The 24745-nt window shown below is 42.0% G+C and overlaps 2 protein-coding genes across 2 annotated transcripts; one reads left to right on the forward strand and one right to left on the reverse strand.

Annotated features, from left to right (window-relative positions):
* The first annotated feature begins 1920 nt into the window (after positions 1 to 1920).
* On the forward strand, positions 1921 to 12309 carry LOC138964395 (cytochrome P450 1A5-like). The gene is made up of 7 exons (XM_070336337.1): positions 1921 to 2124; positions 3613 to 3996; positions 6651 to 6826; positions 7830 to 7930; positions 9302 to 9421; positions 10705 to 10903; positions 11485 to 12309. Exons 2-7 carry the CDS (start codon positions 3654 to 3656, stop codon positions 12082 to 12084), a joined length of 1539 nt encoding a protein of 512 aa, XP_070192438.1. The 5' UTR covers positions 1921 to 2124; positions 3613 to 3653; the 3' UTR covers positions 12085 to 12309.
* A 3230-nt stretch (positions 12310 to 15539) lies between these two features.
* Positions 15540 to 24720, reverse strand: LOC138964404 (proteasome assembly chaperone 2-like). Its single transcript, XM_070336349.1, has 7 exons — positions 24563 to 24720; positions 23948 to 24119; positions 23335 to 23393; positions 21244 to 21362; positions 19607 to 19801; positions 18712 to 18826; positions 15540 to 16584 (listed from the first exon to the last, which is right to left on the reverse strand). Exons 1-7 carry the CDS (start codon positions 24620 to 24622, stop codon positions 16465 to 16467), a joined length of 840 nt encoding a protein of 279 aa, XP_070192450.1. The 5' UTR covers positions 24623 to 24720; the 3' UTR covers positions 15540 to 16464.
* Positions 24721 to 24745: the final 25 nt, after the last annotated feature.

Genomic DNA, 24745 nt, shown 5'->3' on the forward strand with positions numbered 1-24745 from the left:
GAGAGTCGTAACCTCGAAAGGTTACGTGACGAGTTGGCGGTCCAGGCTATTTGGTCTATGGGATAAGTGACTGTCCTTTCTGGTCAGTCTTTTCAACGCCAGGTGGTCACTGAGAACTGTCACAGTCACAGTGGAGGTCTGTCTAGGCCGGGTCAGTTTGTTTGCCCCTCCCTGATGTCTCGGGTAGCCTTACCCTGGTCTCCGTGTGTCAAAGCCTGTCCCGTCAGTGAACCCCTGAGGGAGATTAGGAGGAACAGACGAAATTCAGAAGTACCTGTTTTTGTCAGCTTCCTACGGATGACTTGCCATACGCACCTGAAACTTTTTTCTTTTTTTTAAACTCCGTTACACATCATGCAAATCATGGATCGATTTATTCAAGAAGTCAATCTTCAAGGTTTATTTTCATCAAAAGGGGCCCACTTGTGAATGCATGGGGATGAAGGGAATAAGCAGCATGTGTCACAATACCTTCTTCTTCTTCTTCTGCGTTCGTGGGCTGAAACTCCCACGTACACTCGTGTTTTTGTACAAGTGGAATTTTACGTGTATGACCGTTTTTACCCCGCCATTTAGGCAGCCATGCATACGCCGCTTTCGGAGGAAGCATGCTGGGTATTTTCGTGTTTCTATAACCCACCGAACTCTGACATGGATTACAGGATCTTTTTCGTGCGCACTTGGTCTTGTGCTTGCGTGTACACACGGGGGTGTTCGGACACCGAGGAGAGTCTGCACACAAAGTTGACTCTGAGAAATAAATTTCTCGCCGAACGTGGGGACGAACTGACGCTGACAGCGGCCAACTGGATACAAATCCAGCGCGCTACCGACTGAGCTACATCCCCGCCCCTGTCACAATACCAATTTCCTCATTTAAATTTCATTGGTATTTAAATTGTCACAATTTCAATTTAAATGCCAATGAAATCTAAATGAGGATGAAAGTCGCTTGTCACAGTTCATGTCAATGCTTATTATTCTCTCAGGTGCCAGGAGATTGGTTCCGATAACTCTATTACACATGTCGGATGCATTTAGAGCGCTTACTTCCCTTTTTTGATCAGAATAATACCAATGTGTTATTTGTCTTGTTGGTGATGGTGCGTACCAACAAGAATACTGTTCATTAATTCATTTTATTTCGATGTCCGGTAGGTCAGTGGGTAGAGCACTGGACTTTTGAACCTCGGGTAATTGTTCGAATCCAGGCAAGGACAGACACGGGTCAAATTTATGTATCCATGCCCTACCCTGTGTCACCGTCGTGGCGCATGAAAGACCCTGGTCATCAAGTTCTACCAGAAGTACAGATGGCAGCTGACACCTAAACACGCACATACTTGGGTAGCGAGACTCTTGTTGCTGCTAGCTTTCCACTGAGAGGAATCGACCCGAATTCGAATTCCTCAGCAATTGGACAAAAAAAATTAAATCAAAATAAATTAAATAAATCAGTGGGTTTTTTAAATTAACTGAAATTTGCTTAAAAAAATGTGTCTGCCATAGACAACCGAATCTTGTCAGAGATTTGCTTCACTCAGTGGCTGATTCGGTGGTTGGCTGGTTGATCTCTGTTTGGTTGCAAGCTAACGTTAGGCTATGACTCAACGATTTAGGATCGTCAACTCTTTTTTTCAATGCTTCTTTGTGAGAAAAACACACACACACACACACACACACACACACACGCACACGCACACTCGCTATGAAAACTTGTGTAGCATAACCCAGATTCAAAATCAACTTCCTGTGATGACAAGTTAGGATCACCGTGATGATTGAGGGCAGTTACTTAACAGGTCGTGTGTTGTTTTTTTTACCAAGCTGGTGACTCATAATTAGGCCGGGGCTACTAAACGGTATAGGCCTACTGGTTTGGCACAAAGTAGGGCGGTTGCACTAATCTCTGCACGCTTTCTTAAAAAATCTGATCATTCTTACCATCATGCGCGCGCCTGTTGTGTCGCTAGTTTCAACATGCGATGGCAGTGACAATGGGATAGAACCGTCCAGAACACAATCATCGCCTCCTCCCCCTTGCAGAGACACTGAGGTCTTTTCACAACCCAGCGGACCCCAGCTTTACATCGTCAACTGACAATCGGATACTTCACGACAGGCGTGAGTACGTTTTCCTCCATGTTAAAAAGAACCTGTGTATTGTCTATTGATGTACATATATATATATACTTGCTGTTAACTGGCCTAGTAGTACATAAACCTAGACCGAATTTGAAGATGTGTTACAAATACATATATACATGTATACATGTACGAGTAGTGTTTTTTTTTATTTTGGAGGCCAGTTAACACAAGTGTTATTTGGTTTAAGCAGTGTTTTATTCAACAGTTCATAGATACAATATATAATACCATATACATGTGGTATCTACATTTTCTACGAAACATTTTAACAATACAAGTTAGTTTTATAAATAAATGTTGTTTCCGAATGTTGCCCCGACATGCAGAGAAAGAATTAGGATTGCTTATACACATAATTAGTGTCTACGTGTAGCACATTACAAGTATTTCAAAACGCATCATTCGCCTAACATGAAAACCACAGGATGTAAAACGTGAATTCAAATACACACACAAACTTTAACAGGTACTACTATGATTTTTGTTATGATGTTTATTTTCAAATAATGCGGAATCATTTATTTACTGGGGTAGTAACAGAAATCAAGAGAATACATTCTATTCGCGTTTGGTTTTGCATAACCAACAGGTATAACAAACTTTAAAAGGACTCTATATATATTTGCTTGGTATTTTCGTGTTTCTGTAACTCAATCATCGAACTGTGACACGGATGACAAGTTTTTTCCGTGCGTAGTCATTTGCTTGCGGCGTGTGCATACGAAGGGGGATAAAGGCACAAGCACGTCTGCATATATAAGTTGACCTGGGAGAACTGACACATTTCTACCCTTCTACCACTTGACACAGCTGAGATTTGAACATCGACGCTCAACTGAAGAAAAGAAACAAACTTGCATCGATCTCGAATAGCAGTATCAGCTGAAGAGACGATACAACCAACCAACCAACCAACCCCGACGCTTCCACGGACACAGCTATTCCGCCCGTCTTAAAAAGACTACAGAAAGTTCGTGTCACCAACTGAAACCAAGCTCTGTGGAATGACCTCTATTGTCAAACTGACCAGCGGGTCAGACTGACAGTTGTCCGTCAAAGGCTGGGCATTGTGTGTATTGTTTCTCTTCGTTCTCTCTATCTTCTTGTCCTTCTCTCTCTCGTATTTCCCCCCGCGGGTTAGGGGGAGTCCCATAATTGGTTGGGACGAGAAAGAATTTACCCGATGCTCCCCAGCATGTCGTAAGAGGCGACTAACGGATTCTGTTTCTCCTTTTACCCTTGTTAAGTGTTTCTTGTATAGAATATAGTCAATGTTTGTAAAGATTTTAGTCAAGCAGTATGTAAGAAATGTTAAGTCCTTTGTACTGGAAACTTGCATTCTACCAGTAAGGTAATATATTGTACTACGTTGCAAGCCCCTGGAGCAAATGTTTGATTAGTGCTTTTGTGAACAAGAAACAATTAACAAGTCTCTTATGTTCTGAGCCTTATTTTTGCTTCCAGAGACAAACACAGCCCGTTCTCCATCGTCAAGCACAGCCACAATGTCCAGACTGGTGGAGTTGTCCGCCACCATTCTCGCCTCCCCTCTCTCCTTCCTTCTCCTGCTTGTCCTTGGCTACCTCCTCATCGTCTTCAAGAGGAAAGACAGCAAAGGCAACTCTAGTTCCAGCCCCAGCCCCTACCCTTCCCCTCCCGGTCCCTGGGGTGTGCCGTTGCTTGGCAACCTTTTGCAGCTGACCCAGAAACCGCACCGGAAGTTGACGGAGTACCAGAAGCAGTATGGCGACGTTTACCAGATTATGATGGGGTCAAGGCCAGCTGTCATTCTCAACGGCTTCAACACCGCGTGGAAGGCCTGCGTTAAACAGGCTGACGAATTTGCAGGTGGGGATGATGCTGCTGATGATGATGATGATGATGATGATGATGATGACGATGACGATGATGATGATTGATGATTGATGATGATGATTGTAGGGACGAGGGTAGAGATCTAGAGGGGTGAATATGTGTTGGTTATGATAAAGATACTGAGGGGGAGAGAGAGGATTGCGATTTAGATCTTGCTCTTTGTGCTTGGCCAAAATCTCGCGCTGCTGCTGCTGTTGCTGATGTTTATGATGGGGAGACGGAGGAGGGTTGTGTAGAATACATGATGTTTGCGCCTTTTCTTCTTCTTCTTCTGCGTTCGACGGTTGTGTCTAGGGTCGTAGTTCCGCTGCTGTCGTGAACTGGAACGTCGCTTTCAGGTCTTCTGACGTTCCCCAGAGCTTGGTCTCCAGTGTAGCTCCTTCTGGCCAGATCTGGTTCCGCAGCAGAGTGAAGTTTGTTTGCGCCTTTGAGATGGGTGGATGCAAGTGAGGGGGCGAGTGATCATTTTTTTTAGTCATTCCTGCTTTAAGCTTACCATGGTTATCACCAAGAGATTACGTTTTGTGACTGACGACTTGGAGAGCCAACACTGACCAATTAACTGCTATCACCATCTGAAACTCGAACGTGGTACACTGTGCAGGGAGACCAGGCTTCTATAAGGCCAAAAAAATAAATAGGTGTGGTTACGGTAACATAGCCAAAAAAAATAGGGTAGGTAGGTAGGCAATCACTTTTTTTTTTAAACTTTTTTTTCTAATGTGTACAAATTAAACCTACTTGACAGGGAAATAAGTGTGCGACTCGGGCGCTTTCGCTTTCATTGCGTTTTTTGCACTGTTTTGTTTTTTGTTTTGTTTTTTGTTTTGACAAATGTAATAAAAAGTTATAGGATCGGCCCCTAAAATTAGGGTAGGTCGGGTTACCGTAACCACACCTATTTTTTTTTTAGGCCTAAGTTCTAGGTGATACACTACGAAGTGAACATGGGTTTGTCGTACGCCTTACATTACGTGTCGTTCCTGCTTCGTGCACAGGGTGACCTGACTTCTACACGTTCTGTTACGTCTAACCTAACTTCTTGTTGTTCTTGTGCTTCTAACATTACGAGTTCATGTCTGTACAGTGGGGCGTCGATAGGGCGACCTGACTTCAAACAAACCTTGCATTACATGTCGATGCCTGTATCGATACGTTGTGCACAGGGCGACATGACTTCTACTCGTTCTTAGACGTCTAACATTATATAACATTTTAATTCCTGTATCGTACACAGGGCGACCTGATTTCTACTCGTTCTTAGACGACTAACATTACATAACATGTTCATTCCTGTATCGTACACAGGACGACCTGACTTCAACTCGTTCTTAGAAGTCTAACATTACATAACATGTTCATTCCTGTATCGTACACCGGGCGACCTGATTTCTACTCGTTCTTAGACGTCTAACATTACATAACATTTTAATTCCTGTATCGTACACAGGACGACCTGACTTCAACTCGTTCTTAGAAGTCTAACATTACATAACATGTTCATTCCTGTATCGTACACAGGGCAACCTGATTTCTACCCGTTCTTAGACGTCTAACATTACATAACATTTTAATTCCTGTATCGTACACAGGGCGACCTGACTTCTACTCGGTCTTAGACGTCTAACATTACATTTTCATTCCTGTATCGTACACAGGGCGACCTGACTTCTACTCGTTCTTAGTCGTCTAACATTACATAACATTTTCATTCCTGTATCGTACACCGGGCGACCTGATTTCTACTCGTTCTTATACGTCTAACATTACATAACATTTTAATTCCTGTATCGTACACAGGGCCACCTGACTTCTACTCGTTCTTAGACGTCTTACATTACATTTTCATTCCTGTATCGTACACAGGGCGACCTGACTTCTACTCGTTCTTAGTCGTCTAACATTACATAACATTTTCATTCCTGTATCGTACACCGGGCGACCTGATTTCTACTCGTTCTCAGACGTCTAACATTACATAACATTTTCATTCCTGTATCGTACACAGGGCGACCTGACTTCTACTCGTTCTCAGACGTCTAACATTACATTTTCATTCCTGTATCGTACACAGGGCGACCTGACTTCTACTCGTTCTTAGACGTCTAACATTACATTTTCATTCCTGTATCGTACACAGGGCGACCTGACTTCTACTCGTTCTTAGACGTCTTACATTACATTTTCATTCCTGTATCGTACACAGGGCGACCTGACTTCTACTCGTTCTTAGTCGTCTAACATTACATAACATTTTCATTCCTGTATCGTACACCGGGCGACCTGATTTCTACTCGTTCTTAGAAGTCTAACATTACATAACATGTTCATTCCTGTATCGTACACAGGGCGACCTGATTTCTACTCGTTCTTAGACGTCTAACATTACATTTTCATTCCTGTATCGTACACAGGGCGACCTGACTTCTACTCGTTCTTAGACGTCTAACATTACATAACATGTTCATTCCTGTATCGTACACAGGGCGACCTGACTTCTACTCGTTCTTAGACGTCTAACATTACATAACATGTTCATTCCTGTATCGTACACAGGGCGACCTGACTTCTACTCGTTCTTAGACGTCTAACATTACATAACATGTTCATTCCTGTATCGTACACAGGGCGACCTGATTTCTACACGTTCAAGGTGATAGGCAATGGGAAGAGCATGGGGTTCGGGGACTACGGCAAGAGGTGGAAGATGCACCGCAGGATCGCGCAGAACGCCCTCAGCACCTTCGCCAACAAACGCGTCAACCCCATTGAGGACATCATCGCCAATGAAGCCAACGTTCTGGTCAGTAAACATTTTCCCAGTTTGACTGTTTGCTTTTGGTTTTTTTTCTTTTTATCCCGGTGTAACACGAAATTTTTACTCCACAAAAAATTTACTCCGGAGTAAAAATTTCGTACGAAATACTTACTCCGAGTAAATTTTTCGTTCGAGAAAAGAACTCCCCAAGGCACGAACAAATTACTCCCTCCACTAAATTTTTACTCCCCATTTTTTTTACTTCCAGTAAAAATCTCGTACGCGAAAATGGGATGCGGGCGAAGGGATGATGCCAATCTGTGATTTCACGCAGACGAATGTCGCGCTACCTTCCCTCGACCCCTTCCACCACCAAGACTAACAGGGGACAAAGGAGTATACATTTCGTACACCTGGAATGGGAAGTTAAATTGCTTGTGTTAGGGTGAAGTAATTTATTCGTTTTTTATTTGTCAGGGGAGTAACATTTGTGTACGAAATGTTTACTCGGAACTCACCTGTCGTGGGGAGTAATTTTCTCGTGTAATTGGGGAGTGCTTTTTTCGTAAAGGGAGTAACATTTTCGTACGAAATTTGTACTCCGGAGTAAAAATCTCGTGGGAGTAATTTTCTCGTGTTACACCGGTCGTACAGGGAAAGGAGGATGTTATATCAGTCTTCGACACTTTATCTGTCAAAACAATTGTGAGCTATCGTGGCAATGCTGAAGTTTACTATTTAAAGGACATCATCACCAATGAGGCCAACGTTCTGGTCCGTAGACACAATTTTAATTTTAAAGCAATTCATGAAAATGTAACAACATATGTTTTTGGAAGGGGGTTTCGGGTGTGGGTTGGTGTGTGTGTGTGAGTGTGTGTGTGTGTGTGTGTTTGTTTGTGTGTGTGTGTGTACATTGTGTGTGTGTGTGTGTGTGTACGTGTGTGTGTGTGTGTGTGTGTGTGTGTGTGCGTGCGTGCGTGCGTGTGTGTGCGTGCGTGCGTGCGTGTTTTACGACAGTTGTGTAACTAATGTGTGGGTGTTGCAGGTGACCCATCTCCTGAAGGAGGGCAAGAAGCCGTTCAACCCCCATAACGAGATCTACCTGTCCGTCGGCAACATCATCTGTGCCATCTGCTTCGGAAAACGGTCAGCGAACACATAAAGCGTGGTGCCCTAAGTCATGTATATCGGAAGACGTAAATCAGTTTAGAGCGGTACATTTGGATCGCCCCAAAGAAAATTCGATACAAAAATTTGGACTTTTTGTATTTAGTTGTGTGTCCTTTTCTCCTTATATCTGACTTAGTTTTCCAGAAAGCAACGCGTACAAGGTCTTCAAGAAGTGGATTTGCAATGTTACCAAGTGACGACTGACAGCTACTTCTAGATTTGCGTTTGACTTATTAGTGCTGGAAATGCGCTGTAATTGAATTTGAAGGTAAAACCATATCTTTTTTGATAATATTAAGATGTCGGGACTGGGATGGTAAAAAAATAACTCTTCCTATATTTATCTTTCTTCTAGTCACGGCTGTGTTAATGCACATGGTACGGAGCTCAGCATATTTGAAAAAACATTCCACGTTTTCGATTTTTTTCTTCAACTCGCACAGGAACAAGAAGGGCAAAGCCCATACGACTCACATGCTTGACCTTGACATAGCAATGACATCATACACTAAGAACTGCTTTACACATTTTTCCTACCAAAATACATGTGACCTTGACCCAAGGTCAAGGTCATCCAAGTTCATGCAACACAAAGCTGTTAATTCAAGACATAGGAAGTACAATGGTGCTTATTGGCTCTTTCTACCATGAGATATGGTCACTTTTAGTGGTCCACTACCTTATTTTGGTCACATTTCATAAGGGTCAAAGTGACCTTGACCTTGATCATATGTGACCAAATGTGTCTCATGATGAAAGCATAACATGTGCCCCACATAATTTTTAAGTTTGAAACAGTTATCTTCCATAGTTCAGGGTCAAGGTCACTTCAAAATATGTATACAATCCAACTTTGAAGAGCTCCTGTGACCTTGACCTTGAAGCAAGGTAAACCAAACTGGTATCAAAAGATGGGGCTTACTTTGCCCTATATATCATATATAGGTGAGGTATTGAATCTCAAAAACTTCAGAGAAAATGGGAAAAATGGGAAAAATAGCTGTTTTTTAGGCAACATTTATGGCCCCTGCGACCTTGACCTTGAAGCAAGGTCAAGATGCTATGTATGTTTTTTGGGGCCTTGTCATCATACACCATCTTTCCAAATTTGGTACTGATAGACTGAATAGTGTCCAAGAAATATCCAACGTTAAAGTTTTCCGGACGTCCGGACGGACGGACGGACGGACGGACGGACGGACGACTCGGGTGAGTACATAGACTCACTTTTGCTTCGCATGTGAGTCAAAAAACCCTGCTGTTTGTAGCTTCAGCTGCTAGACTAGATTTTTTTAACATAGCTGGACGAAAAGCAATATCCGCCTGCTTGTGAATTTTGTTGGTCAGATACCAGCGAGATGACCCCGACTTTCTGAAGCTGGTGGAACTCAACGACACCTTCATGGCGTACGCTGCAGCCGGTAACCCTGTGGACATTCTGCCCTGGACTCGACCCCTCCTCACACGGTACCATATTGTCTGCCTGCCTGTCTGTCTGTCTGTCTGTCTGTCTGTTGATTTATCTGCATGTTCGTCGATGTATGTGTCTGTTGCCTGGCTTAATTGTCGTTCTGTCGGTTTCAAAGCCGCTGTCTGTCAGTCTGGCTGGCTGGCTGTTGATTAATCTGCCTGTCTGTCGATTTATGTGTCCGAGGCTGTTGACTGGATTGTCGTTTTGTCGGTTTCATACCACTTCTCAGTATCACCAGGTTTGTCGTCTGTCTCTCTGTCCATCCGTATGTTTGACGGTTCAAAAGACCTGATTGTGATGTCCTGCAGCTGAGTAAAAGGACTTCCGAACAGAACATTTTTTGAATGTTTTTTTTTTTTAAACAAGGTTTGTCTTGGGTCTGCCTATTTGCATGTCGGACAAAAAACGATGACATTTTTGTTGTATTCCAGCCTCCAGTTATGTGAATGTCAATCAGTTCTTGGCACATTCACGCTCTCATTACGGCGTACAATGGAACCCCTCTTATAAGACACCCAGTGAATCAGGACTTAAAAAGGAGTGACTCTTAACATGGAAATAGATTCACAGATTTTTCTGAAGAAAACATCTGGAAACCTAAGGTCTTAAAAAGGGAAAAGTCTGAAATTGTTGGGTCCTAAAAGTTGGTTTCCAGTGTACAAGGTACCTCAGTGTAAATTCTGTGTCTGGTTGGTAACTCATAACTCATAACTCATAACATTTTATTGATCCAACAAAGGAAATTAAATTGGTCATCAGCACATATAGGTCATTAATTAATAATTATAAAAGAATAAGAGAAGAAAATTCATAAAACCCATGATAACAAAACAAAAAACAAAAATATCTAAAGTAATATATGTACAACTACAATACCCTTTTTACTTGCACACATGACACACCGACACACCAACACACATGCATACATACCTACATACATACCTACATACATACATGCATACATACATACCTACATACATACATACATACATACATACATACATACATACATACATACATACATGCATACATTCCATGTTAAAGTGTAGTTAAGAACATCACAGTAAGTATATCATTGTTTGGTAGTGTGGGAGTGTACGAAGTTTGTGTGTTGGTGAACGTGCTTAGGCGTGTATATGTGTCTATTTGTGCGTGCGCATGTTTGCGTGTAGGGCCTACTTGTAAATTGGCATGGGTGTGCGTATATTTTCTAACACTGATTCGTTCTTGAAAGCAAACCTACACATACTCATTATATACTTGATCCAACAACCTTCAGATCCCTCAACAAGTTCGTGGGCATCCTGGAAATAATGAACAAGTTCTGCGCCAAGAAGCAACAAGAGCACCTCGACACCTACACCCCTGACGTCATGCGTGACGTCACGGATATCCTGATCCGCACGGTGCAGGAAACCCCTGAGGAGGAAAAGGAGGAGGCGGGGCTGACCGACGAACACATCTTGACTACCGTGCAGGTGGGATACACTGGACCCCCCCCCCCCCCCACCCACCCACCAAGACCCTCCACCGATTTAAAACCCTGTTTTCTCATATCTGATAAACAAAAGGGAAGTAAGCGCTCTCCTGAAATGCATACGACATGTGTAATAGAGTAAGTGTGAGTTATTCGGAACCATTCTCCTGGCACCTGAGAGAATAACAAGCATTGAAATGAACCAGCGACTTTCATCCTCAGAAAATTATCGCTTGTTCATTTCAACTCACACTTACTCTATTACACATGTCGTATGCATTTAGAGCGCATAATTATTTCCCTTTGTTTATCAGATCTCTAGCTGCAGCAGGTAATGTTCCTCTTCCCACAGCAACCTCAAGTGTAGTGGTTGTGTAAAAAGCTGAAGATAGAACGACACGAAAACGAGACTTCTATATTCGAAGTCCGGGGTCTGATTGTGTCGATCTCCATTCATATTTTCAAGTTTATCTCTTAGGGTCTCATTCTGTGTGTTGATTCTATATTCAAGGTCTGATTGTGTCTTCATTCACATGTCCATGTGTATCTCTAAGGGTCTCTGTCTGTGTGTTGATTGACCAGGAGCTGATAGGAGCCGGCTTTGACACCATCTCAAGCACGCTGCAGTGGTCGGTGCTGTATCTGATGACGCACAAGCTCGTGCAGGAGCGCGCGCACCGAGAGATTGAGCGCGTGGTGGGCCTGGAGCGTGACCCACTCATGGAGGACTTGGCCAAGCTGCCCTACACGGAGGCCGTCATCCTGGAAGTGATGCGTCACTCTTGCATCTTCCCACTGGCCCTTCCACACAGCACGACGAGGGACACCACCCTCAACGGCTTCTTCATCCCCAAGGACACGCTCGTGCTGATTAACCTGTGGTCCGTGAACCGTGACGGCGAGGTCTTCGCCGACCCGGAGCGCTTCTACCCAGACAGGTTTCTGGACGACTCCGGAAGCATCAACCGCGAGATGGCGGAGAAGTTCTTGCCCTTTGGGGCGGGCCGGAGGCGCTGTCCCGGAGAGCAGCTGGCCAAGATGGAGGTGTTCCTCTTCATAGCCACCATCATTCAGAAGTGTCGCTTCGAGGTGCCCGAGGGTCAGCAGCCCAGTCTGGACAGCAAGTACGGGCTTACCCTCAAGCCAGTGGACTTTGAAACATGTGTCTTTGCTAGGGTATAGATCACATGTGCTGCATCTCAAGCCTGTGGGCTTTGAAACATGTGTCTTTGTTAGGGTGTAGATCACATGTGCTGCATCTCAAGCCTGTGGGCTTTGAAACATGTGTCTTTGTTAGGGTGTAGATCACATGTGCTGCATCTCAAGCCTGTGGGCTTTGAAACATGTGTCTTTGTTAGGGTGTAGATCACATGTGCTGCATCTCAAGCCTGTGGGCTTTGAAACATATTGTCTTTGTTAGGGTGTAGATCACATGTGCTGCATCTCAAGCCTGTGGGCTTTGAAACATGTGTCTTTGCTAGGGTATAGATCACATGTGCTGCATCTCAAGCCTGTGGGCTTTGAAACATGTGTCTTTGCTAGGGTATAGATCACATGTGCTGCATCTCAAGCCTGTGGGCTTTGAAACATTTGTCTTTGCTAGGGTATAGATCACATGTGCTGCATCTCAAGCCTGTGGGCTTTGAAACATGTGTCTTTGTTAGGGTGTAGATCACATGTGCTGCATCTCAAGCCTGTGGGCTTTGAAACATGTGTCTTTGTTAGGGTGTAGATCACATGTGCTGCATCTCAAGCCTGTGGGCTTTGAAACATGTGTCTTTGCTAGGGTATAGATCACATGTGCTGCATCTCAAGCCTGTGGGCTTTGAAACATGTGTCTTTGCTAGGGTATAGATCACATGTGCTGCATCTCAAGCCTGTGGGCTTTGAAACATGTGTCTTTGTTAGGGTGTAGATCACATGTGCTGCATCTCAAGCCAGTGGACTTTGAAACATGTGTCTTTGCTAGAGTGTAGATGTGCAGCGTCTTAAGCCATGGATGGGATTGCCGACGTTTAAGGGTGTCAGACCTGCTTGTTTGCAAGGACTAAGATGTTAATCTGCTGCCTTGGGTCTCTTGATGTTTTGGATCTTTCTCAGGCTTTTCACTTTATTCTTTGTAACTCAGCCATCAGGCTTATACGTCCATCTGATCTTTGTGTCTTTTAGGGGTTAAACCTGCATTAATGTCCTCAGGGATTTATGTTGACAAGTACAGTTGAACCTGTCTATAACAGCCAGCCAAGGGACCGACCAAAAGTGCTTGTTATAGACAGGTGGTCGTTATGGAAAAGTGAACTTTATGAGAATAAAATAACTTGTTGGGGATCGTTTGGGTTAGTCATAATGGGCAGGTGGTCGTTATCAAGAGGTGGTCACCAGGGCAGGTTCCACTGTAGGATTTATGTTGACCAGTAGCTCAATAGGCTATCACACTTAGGACATTTCAGTGGATACAGTGTGCATGTTTGATTGTATCCAAGATTTTCAAGTTTATCATTCTGACCTGTCAATTTGATTTCAAAATGCGAGAATGAAGGAATTCCAATCCTATTACATGTATATATATATATATACTAGAATGAATACCCGCTTCGCCGGGTAGCCGGCTTCGCCGGGAAGAAGTACTTAGAGCCGTACGCCGGCTTCGCCGGGTCCGAACAATGGACCCGCCAAGCTTAGGTCCCTCCCAGATTCGTGGAATGGGAACAGCACGAAAATGATTCAGTGGCCATAATGCCATTCCTGACCATATCGAGTCCCATCCTTGTCGACGAATGTAACCGTGTTAATCACCTTTGGAGGCGAACTCCACTCAAACAGGATTGAGCAATTTATAGCTTATCTGTAAGCCCTTTTGAACTGTTATGGCTTCTCAAAGGAAGGCCAGTACATACAAATACACAAAAGCCGCCAGACCACATCACAAACAGAACTGAACAATCCCCAGGTGTTGCTCACATAGAGAGACACACACACACACACACACACACAAACACAGAGAAGCCGTATCTATAGAGAGATAGATGACAGTGTATTTTTCGCGTGGCTATAAATTGATTCGACCTTTGCACTTTTACAGTGAGGATAATTTACGGGTCCAATTTACGTTCTGGACACTGCGGTGACCTTCTAAAAATAGTAACAGAACGCCGGGAATATCCGAAGACGCCCCACTCATATTATAGTGCACCATACGAAGGAAGGGAGGTAAACGCTGAAAACCTGGAGAAGATGAGAAGATAAGGAAGAGTTACTTATAATGGTGAAATGAACACAAAAACCAAAATCGGTTCAGCGCTGCGCGCTGAGAGCACGTGTTGAAATATCTCATCGATGATATTGTGTCCGGGGTGTTGCTGAATACGGTGTCCAAATTTGAAAAAGATCCACCGATAACTTTGGCTTTGGTGTGTCGGTATTGGGGCCCGGGTAGCTGAGGTGGAACCAAAATAGCTGAGGTGGAACCAAAATCGGTTCAGCGCTGCGCGCTGAGAGCACGTGTTGAAATATCGACCAGGTTGTGTCCTGTCCCGGGTCTACCTGAATACGCCCACCAAATTTGAAGCAGATCCATCGAGAACTTTGGCCGTGCATCGCGAACTCACACACAGACACACACACACACACACAGACAGACAGACAGACACAAGTCGTATATATATATAGATAAGATGAAGCTGGTTACTTACATTCATGTTTCATTCGCACTATACAATCATTCATTACCTCAAAGCTTTGTTTGAAGTGTGTACATGTAGTCTTGACCTAATAATTCTCAGGAATTATTAGATGCGACGATTTTAAAGTGTACCGCTTTCAGGCATGGGAATTGAAAATTGTAAAAAATGCTGAAAATTTATAACTGAAGACGCGAAGCGTCAAGTCGACGGCACGAAGCGCCTAGCCTTACTAGGGGGGTTCGGGGGCATGTTCCCCCGGAAAAATTTTTCTCCAAAGAACCCAGATGGTACAATCTGGTGTCATCTGAGCTCCAAGTTTAACATTAAATTCTGTTTTTAGAATCAGAGTTTTTAGTACCAATTTTTGCTTTTTTGAAGAAAAAATATATATACATGTATTTTATGGTTTAAATTTGTTAAAAAATTGATCTGTTAAGACAAACAGGAAAATGTAACTTGAAACACAATCTGTGCAATCTGGTTTACTTTCAAACATAACAGTTCAAGTAACTGAGGCGGGCGGTAGCAGTGCGTGAACAAAGTACGGACAGTTTTCGCGGGCTTTTGTGCAAAGGCAAAAGTAACCGGTGCTTTTTTTGTGTGCCTCCCCCCCTTTATTTTTTCGGCGGACACTTTTGCCTTTTCAGCGGAACAAAAAAAAAATTCGGCGGACAATTCCCATTGCCTGCGCTTTATTCACTGTCCAAACATAATACGTGTATTGCTTTACTCAACATGCAGCAGCCCTTGTCTACTGTGGAATTATCATCTTTTGCTTGCTGTGTAGCAATAAGTTGTATTACATGTACTTACCAAAGGAATCCAAACAGCTAACAATAAATAAACAGATATGATAACATCAAATAATAAGCTGTAGAAGATTATCACTTTTGTGTGTGTGTGTACTGTAGCAAAGATAAAAAGAAAATGTGAACATAAAAATCAAAAACAAAATCACTGTTCTGAAACATTAATTTATTTTTCCACATTTATCACACTTACACACAAAAATTAAGCTGCAAAAGTAACACTGTGCTCTTTCACTGCAAACAAATTTCAACTTAATTGTAAGTCTCAATGCAGAAGAAAAAAAACCAATCACTACTCTCCGCACTCTCTCATGGAATATTTTCTCTCTCTCACTAACACACTCAGTGACTCACACACAAACACACACACACACACACCCATGCACGGTGGCATGCACACACACACACGCATGCACACAGGCATAATGTGAAGTGAAAAACAAGGTAAAAACACAAATGTGCTGAACACAGGAGTGAAAAATGTCAATCTCTCCATTCATGCATGACAATAACCTGTTAAAGGAACAATTTGTATCTCAAGACAGAGTACAAACTTCTTTAAAAAAAAATGTATATCCATTTCTGTTTCTATAACTATTAGGTGAAAGGGATGGCACTTTCTGTGCTGCTGAAAAATGAATGTCACTTTGGCACTTCTGTAACAGTTGAATCACACTCATGATTTTATACTCTTCTTGCATCCTTTCAGCTTAACTTCTTTCACTTTCCTTCTACAGACGATTTTTTTTTTTCAATCAACCAAACGCCAAACTTTTCTGAATATAGTTGTTGCTAGCTTTGATGTTATTTAAAAATGTTACAAATCATCAGTTTTAACTCAACCAGATTTTTGCTCTGACTGAATGTATCTTTCATAAATGTTGGTTTGAGCATATAGAACCCCTAGTAAATGAAAAAGTATGCATTTTCTGTTGGGGTTCTTTACTCTGATAAAGTCTGAGAATTTACACAAATGCAGTTTGCTCAAGCAACCTTTTGATAATTCTGTAGATCTGCCCCGGTAAGGGAAGTGTCACCATGTTTTCAGTTACTGTGTGAGTGCTGCAAGTCTAGTGAAACAATGTTTGGTCAAACTTGGCGCCATAAAAGTGCTTCCAAGACGTTGGAATTTTCCAGTCCACAATTCCCTGCGCCACATCTTTGGAGTCTAGACTGCCACAACTCTCCTCCTGCAATGGAAAAAAATTATAAAACCTTTGTTGAGACATTTTTTTAGATAAGACAGGCAAAGAAACATCCAAAACGGAATACGTTGGACCAAGACAAGTTGTGTCTACGGGTCTCCTGCAACATAAAAAAAAAAAAGCAGACATTTTCCAAACAAGAAGGGCAAAGCCCATACGACTCACATGCTTGACCTAAACCTAGCAATGACATCATACACTAAGAACTGCTTTACACATTTTTCCTACCAAAATACATGTGACCTTGACCCAAGGTCAAGGTCATCCAAGGTCATGCAACACAAAACTGTTAATTCAAGACATAGGAAGTACAATGGTGCTTATTGGCTCTTTCTACCATGAGATATGGTCACTTTTAGTGGTTCACTACCTTATTTTGGTCACATTTCATAAGGGTCAAAGTGACCTTGACCTTGATCATATGTGACCAAATGTGTCTCATGATGAAAGCATAACATGTGCCCCACATAATTTTTAAGTTTGAAACAGTTATCTTCCATAGTTCAGGGTCAAGGTCACTTCAAAATATGTATACAATCCAACTTTGAAGAGCTCCTGTGACCTTGACCTTGAAGCAAGGTAAACCAAACTGGTATCAAAAGATGGGGCTTACTTTGCCCTATATATCATATATAGGTGAGGTATTGAATCTCAAAAACTTCAGAGAAAATGTGAAAAATGTGAAAAATAGCTGTTTTTTAGACAACATTTATGGCCCCTGCGACCTTGACCTTGAAGCAAGGTCAAGATGCTATGTATGTTTTTTGGGGCCTTGTCATCATACACCATCTTGCCAAATTTGGTACTGATAGACTGAATAGTGTCCAAGAAATATCCAACGTTAAAGTTTTTCGGACGGACGGACGGACGACTCGGGTGAGTACATAGACTCACTTTTGCTTCGCATGTGAGTCAAAAAACTGCTCCCAACAAAAATAATTAAAGTCACACACCCCATAGCCCCCCCCCCCCCCCCCCCACACACACCTTTATGAAAATGCATGTATCATAAAAAATCTTAGGAAATTAGGTCTTAAAAAGGGCTAAAGACTTAAAACAGTCTTAAAACACGGGCTCGACTGTATCAAGTAAATGCACAAACAGCTGGTACATGTACTCCCCAAGCTCTGCCAATATTTAAAACCTAAGAAGAAATGCAAATTAAATAAAAACAAGTCGCGTAAGGCGAAAATACAACATTTAGTCAAGTAGCTGTCGAACTCACAGAATGAAACTGAACGCAATGCAACGCAGCAAGACCGTATACTCGTAGCATCGTCAGTCCACCGCGCACGGCAAAGGCAGTGAAATTGACAGGAAGAGCGGGGTAGTAGTTGCGCTGAGAAGGATAGCACGCTTTTCTGTACCTCTCTTTGTTTTAACTTTCTGAGCGTGTTTTTAATCCAAACATATCATATCTATATGTTTTTGGAATCAGGAACCGACAAGGAATAAGATGAAAGTGTTTTTAAATTGATTTCAAAAATTTAATTTTGATAATAATTTTTATATATTTAATTTTCAGAGCTTGTTTTTAATCCGAATATAACATATTTATATGTTTTTGGAATCAGCAAATGATGGAGAAGACGATGAACGTAAATTTGGATCGTTTTAGAAAAAAATAATTTTTTTTACAATTTTCAGATTTTTAATGACCAAAGTCATTAATTAATTTTTAAGCCACCAAGCTGAAATGCAATACCGAAGTCCGGGCTTCATCGAAGACTACTTGACCAAAATTTCAACCAATTTGGTTAAAAAATGAGAGCGTGACAGAGCCGCCTCAACTTTCACGAAAAGCCGGATATGACGTCATCAAAGACATTTATCAAAAAAAGGAAAAAAAACGTTCGGGGATATCATACCCAGGAACTCTCATGTCAAATTTCATAAAGATCGGTCCAGTAGTTTGGTCTGAATCGCTCTACACGCACGCACGCACACACGCATGCACACACACACATACACCACGACCCTCGTTTCGATTCCCCCTCGATGTTAAAACATTTAGTCAAAACTTGACTAAATGTAAAAAGGAGAAAAGAGACCCCAAACATACCTAAAAATGAGTAAAGACACACTCCCCACACACACACACACAATATTTACCTTTTTGCCGATGAGATTCATCCAACCGTTGAGCTGCTGAGCAATATCAATAGCATCCTGAGCATTGTCACCCTCAGAGCAGAACATCAGGAACAGCAACACCGGCATGTCCTGGCTGAAACACAGGTGGTAAAAGTAATACAAATGGCAATAGCAACTCTGAGAGTTATCCCCCTCCAAGCAGAACATTACAAACAGTAAGGCTAGCATATTTTGCCTGAAACACACACAAGCAGTACTCAACATGTAGGTGTACGAATGGGGAAAAGCCAATGCAGAGATACATGGTTGAATACCATTTTTGTACAAATAAAATTCAAACATAATGAACAGTTTCCAGTGTTCTAATTGGTATAACTTAATAGAGTAATGAACGACTGGTTTGACCTTTGATTTGCTGAAGGTGTTTTGATGCTGAAAAAAAAGTTTAACAACCCTCACTTATGTGATCTGTCAGCAAAACATATACCAGAATGATGATACTGTCACATATTTAACAAAAACTTAGATTCCAATTCTCCCCAGGCCTTTGATCCACTGTCTTGGTAAATACAGAATCTACCACCCCACCTCAATCTTCCTGAAAAAATAGACGATTTTTGGAAGTAACTCTGTCGGGTTTGTATGTGTTGTAAAAGAATGAATACCCTTGCTTTTCCTCGGACAAATAAACTTACACGTTGTCCTGTCCATATAGTTCAGACACACCCTTCGCTAGTGATTGGCCCCTCTACTGTTTGTCCTAGTAGAAGCAAGGGTATTCACTCGTTCACAACCCATTCAAACCCGACAGTTATTTTCGGAATTCGTATTGTTTAACACACTACAAAACAAACAACAACAGAGAAATTGAGAAAGAAGAACACACACACTTGACCAACACACAGAAACTCACATAGCTTCCAAAAGTGGCTTGGCTATGCCGCTCCCTGGTATGAAGAGAGATGCAGTGAGACTTGCGTTCTGTTCACCCCCATCCCCATCTATAACAGTGGGACGAGACTCCATTTCATGCCACCCCAGCTTATTCAGTAACACGTCTTGCGATCTCTCCCTGAGTTTGTCTGTCATGACAATCCTGAAGGGGGACCTGCAGAAGATTATGTAAGAGATTATTTAACAGACTAAAGAAAGTTACCGTAAAAAACCAAAAGAATTCTGTACTCACCGATACAAGGACAGCACAATAATACGAATTTTCGCTTATAAAAGCTTCATCAGGTAACAAAAACAAAGGACAACAAAAAGCAGAAGCAAAGGACAAGGTTGGAAAAGAAGATAGAGGAAAACACAAAAGGGAAGGAACTAAGCACAATAATACGAATTTTCGCTTAGAAAGCTGGGTGGCTGGGTGGTAACGCACTTGCGCTTAAGAAGCGAGAGGTTGCGAGTTCGACCCTGGGTCAGGGCGTTAACAATTTTCTCCCCCCTTTCCTAACCTAGGTGGTGGGTTCAAGTGCTAGTCTTTCGGATGAGACGAAAAACCGAGGTCCCTTCGTGTACACTACATTGGGGTGTGCACGTTAAAGATCCCACGATTGACAAAAGGGTCTTTCCTGGCAAAATTGTATAGGCATAGATAAAAATGTCCACCAAAATACCCGTGTGACTTGGAATAATAGGCCGTGAAAAGTAGGATATGCGCCGAAATGGCTGCGATCTGCTGGCCGATGTGAATGCGGGATGTATTGTGTAAAAAAAATTCCATCTCACACGGCATAAATAAATCCCTGCGCCTTGAATATGTGCGCGATATAAATTGCATAACATAAAAAAATAAAAAATAAAAAATAAATCCCTGCGCTTAGAACTGTACCCACGGAATACGCGCGATATAAGCCTCATATTGATTGATTGATTCATCAATAGACAATTCTATTATAGTTCATACCACAGGTCAGGCTATGTGTTTCAATTATTTTGTTCCATTTTATTTTTGTCCTTTCCCTCCCCCCTCTGAAGTGCACCCATCCGCAGACCTGGGAACCTCTGTTTTGCACTTGGAGTATTCTCAAGTTAACTTGGTGTATTTTCAAAAAAATGAGTGTACTCAGCACAGCATTTGAACATCCATGATTCAAACATGTTTCACACGCGTCCGTCGCACCGTTAATTTAATTTACAAATACGTTTAAAACAAATGCTTCTTTCAATGTTTACTGAATTTTTTTTTTATCATTTATCAAAATACTGGATTGGCTTCGGGATGAGCTTGCAAAAAAGTAGTGTAGGAATTTTCTCGTCGTATTTTTTTTTTCCACTGACCGTACTGCTCGTATTCTAGATAATCCTGCGTACAAAATACGGCGAAATCGTATGGGTTCCCAGGTCTGCATCCCTTTCTGCCTTTACCTTTAACATGATGAATTCTTCTGACACTGAAACAAACTCTTCTTTTCTCCTTCTTCCCCTCCCCTCCGCAGTCACACACACATTAACCGACAAAATATATCCTGAATTTTCATATTCTCTGTTTATCTCCTTCATGTACACACAATAATTATTTAGGCACCACATCCAAAATACACTTACCCCTCCATCTGATAATCGAGGCGCTCGTGAGAGAATGTGCTGCCAACAATCACAACTTTGTGGAAATTTTTCTCCTTGATCCACTCTGAGAGGAACTTGACATAGGATTTCACACGTCCCTGCAGAGTAAATGAAACAGGCATCGTTCAAAAACTTGATGAGAGACAGTAAACATGGCACAAACCAAGTAATAGTATAATTTACAGTTAACACAGACTTGTGTGCATGTCAAAGAATACTGCTTTTCAAAAGTGTACCAGCCATGCAGAGTCATTGCTATTTCTATAAATGCTATCTGATCAACCATCCAGTCTTCATACATGTCGGTTTAAGTTTTGTTTTGTTTAAAGAACAAACCCCTTTACAGCGTCGCACTGCTTTAATTAAATTAATTTACATCTAAAAGTAAAAGTAAAGTACACATTATTTGACATTTCATGTCCTTCAAAACAGCTTCATCGTTGGAAGAGCACAGTGACAATACTAAACAAGATGCTATATCTTCTTCTCATTCATGAGATGAAAACATAATGTAATTTAGAAAAGCAGAAAAAAGAACAAAACGTAATTTAAGATTAAAATTTCCGCTTGTCATTAACACCCCCCCCCCCCCCCCCCCCCCGCCACCCATGGTGGCAGCGCTGGTGCCCCAGTGTGAACATCTTACAACTTACAAGTGTTTTCTGTGCCAGCTTTTGTGTGTGTGACACTGACAGCTTCTGATCATCGGAACTGTACTACCTGGAACTTTGTGACTGTGATTGTGATCTATGTGAGTCTGGAACAGTGACTAACCATTAGTAACTGTGTCATTCCCTGTCTTCAACTGGATTACTGAATAATTATCCTGGACACTATCCTGACCACCAGTGACTGTGTCTCTGACAGACAGTAATGCTAGTGTTGTACACGGATACTTCATCGACTCCATAACCGTCACTCCGCACAATCCGTAAGTGGTATCTTTCTCAATTTTACCATGCACACACAACCAACATGGCTGATGCACCATTGCCACGCCCAAAGATGGACTGGTCATCAGATGACAAGGCACAATCACTCCAAGATTTTAAGCAGCTCTGCGACATGTGGTTTAAAGTGAAAAACACTGAGAAAAAACTGCAACACAACTACATCATGTTGTGGCTTGGCAGTGAGGGTTTACGTCTACTCAACACATGGAACCTCACTGTCGAACAGCTCGAAGGCCCCAAAAACATCTGGGACAGAATGCAGCTACATGTACTCCAACCACCACAAAAATTCCGCATTCATCGGCTAGAAATGCAGCGATTGACGCAACGGACAGGGGAGTCGGTAGAAGATTTTTGCACAAGATGCAGAACAAAGGCCATCAAATGCAAGTATACTGACAAAGCCGCAGAAGATGAGAGTTTTAGAGCAACTTATCGCTGGGACATCTATTTCCACCGTCCAGCGTGAACTCCTCTCTCGGGACAGCACCCTGACCCTCGCTACAGCCCTAGAACTAGCAAAGTCACACGAGGCTACAGCGAACCATATGCGTCAAATGCAGGAATTGACAGCTACAGGCTATGCCGCTCGAGCACCACCACTGTAGATCTTGATGGAAGTCTCTAGTTAATCGCGTTTTGTGTTTCTGCTGCTGTAAAGGTTTGATTGCGTCTAAGATGCGACGGAGAAAGAATCTCCCTCCCCTAATCACAAATGACGCCCAGTTGAGAGAGCCTGCCAGATACGGTCTGGTATCATTCTGTTTTCTCCAAAACAAATAATGCGTGTTGCTGCTTGCGCTGCTGCCGCTGCACTGACTGGCACTGCCGCTCCTTATCTATGGGTGGTCCCTTCCTGCTTATTTCTGTTACCTCCCCCTCCCCTACCATCCTTTCCCTCCCCCCCCCCCCCCCCCTTTTTGTATCCTTCTTCCTTCGCCTTCCAAACCTCCACCATTCCTCATCTTCCCTCTCCCAGACCGATCCCTTCCCTGCTTATACTCATTCCCTCTACAGTTTAAACTATCTTTCTCCTTCCCTCGAAACAACACCTGGTAAGAAGAATATTTTAACTTTTTGAAAACAAAGCAAATCTAAAGCAAATTCCACACAGTACCTTTACCAGAGGAGCTCTCTGCTGAATAGCCATCACTTGAGTTGCTGCGCTCTCATAAACTGTTTGAAAAAAAAAATCACAGGAATTTAAAGCAGATTTAAAAATTAACACTAAAAACTAGTCTTGTAAACACAGTCTCTTTCTCCGCCAAAAATAAATCAAATCAGTCATAAAGATGGCAGCTCCATAGTAAAGAGATTTTTTTAAAATAAAAAGTCACATTTTTAGGAAAAGTTTTGCTATTTTCCTAACACTAACAGTAACACATTTGTTTCTGGTTTACAACAAAAAGGAGGATATAATTTTATACTCAAATATATCTATATAATTATATCTTTTCACCAATGTGATGTCTTTGAAGCTCTTTGCCTAGAGAACTGACATCACAGTTAATTGTAGAAAGCTGTTGTTATGCCTTTCGAACATAATTATTATTATTGATTTAACAAACTCAGTTCTTGTGAAGGTGTTCAACTTCAATGTTCATAACTCAAAAATCAAGGCTTCAAATACTAAATAGTAAATGATGGTTGTAAGCCATTAATTAAGCCAATTGTTCTAATAATATATATAAATTTATGAATTGATGCTGTTCATCAAAAGCAACAGTTACCTTCACAGCATGTGGTAACCTTGCAGGCAGTGGTGGCAGCATGGGCAAAGGGGTTGTTGCCAATGGCTGGGGTTATGGCATCATGTAGGATAAAACCAATGCGGTCCATCCACAGGGTGGAAATAATCAAGTCTGCTGTCAGCTGACCCACATTACCCACTGATACCATCGGCTGTTAAACAAAATAAAGAGATTTAAATTGCTTTACTTTTACATCTTATATATATAAGAACTTTTCATTTTTGAGAGAAGAATTGATGAAACCTAAATTCAGAAGTTGAAATACACAAGACAAGTACACATGATTTTACATCTATAGTATAACTATCAGAACTTTTCATTTTTGAGAGAAGAATTGTGAAACCTAAATTCAGAAGTTGAAATACACAAGACAAGTACACATGATCTAAATGTGTGTGTGTGTGTGTGTGTGTGTGTGTGTGTGTGTGTGTGTGTGTGTGTGTGTGTGTGTGTGTGTGTGTGTCAATAATGAGCCGAAGACCTCAATTTTACTTTTAGTACAGTATTTGGGAACTGAAACTCATCAAACAAAAGCCGATTTTCCATCAACAACAAAACTGGTTAAAAAGTCAAATATCTGACAGTGACACTTACTACCAGCAAGGTGTACTCCTCCCAGTTGTACGTTCGGTTCTTGGCTGCCGGGACAAACATTGTGACGGCTTCTATTCTTTCGTTCCTTGGAAACTTAATAGTAATAATACACGGTTTCAAATCGCGTGTGTCATTGCTGTTCACAGGGCGCCGCCATATTGTTTCAGAATCGTCTATTTACCT

This window comes from Littorina saxatilis, linkage group LG1 (assembly GCF_037325665.1).
Source record: "Littorina saxatilis isolate snail1 linkage group LG1, US_GU_Lsax_2.0, whole genome shotgun sequence".
Classification (NCBI taxonomy): domain Eukaryota; kingdom Metazoa; phylum Mollusca; class Gastropoda; order Littorinimorpha; family Littorinidae; genus Littorina; species Littorina saxatilis.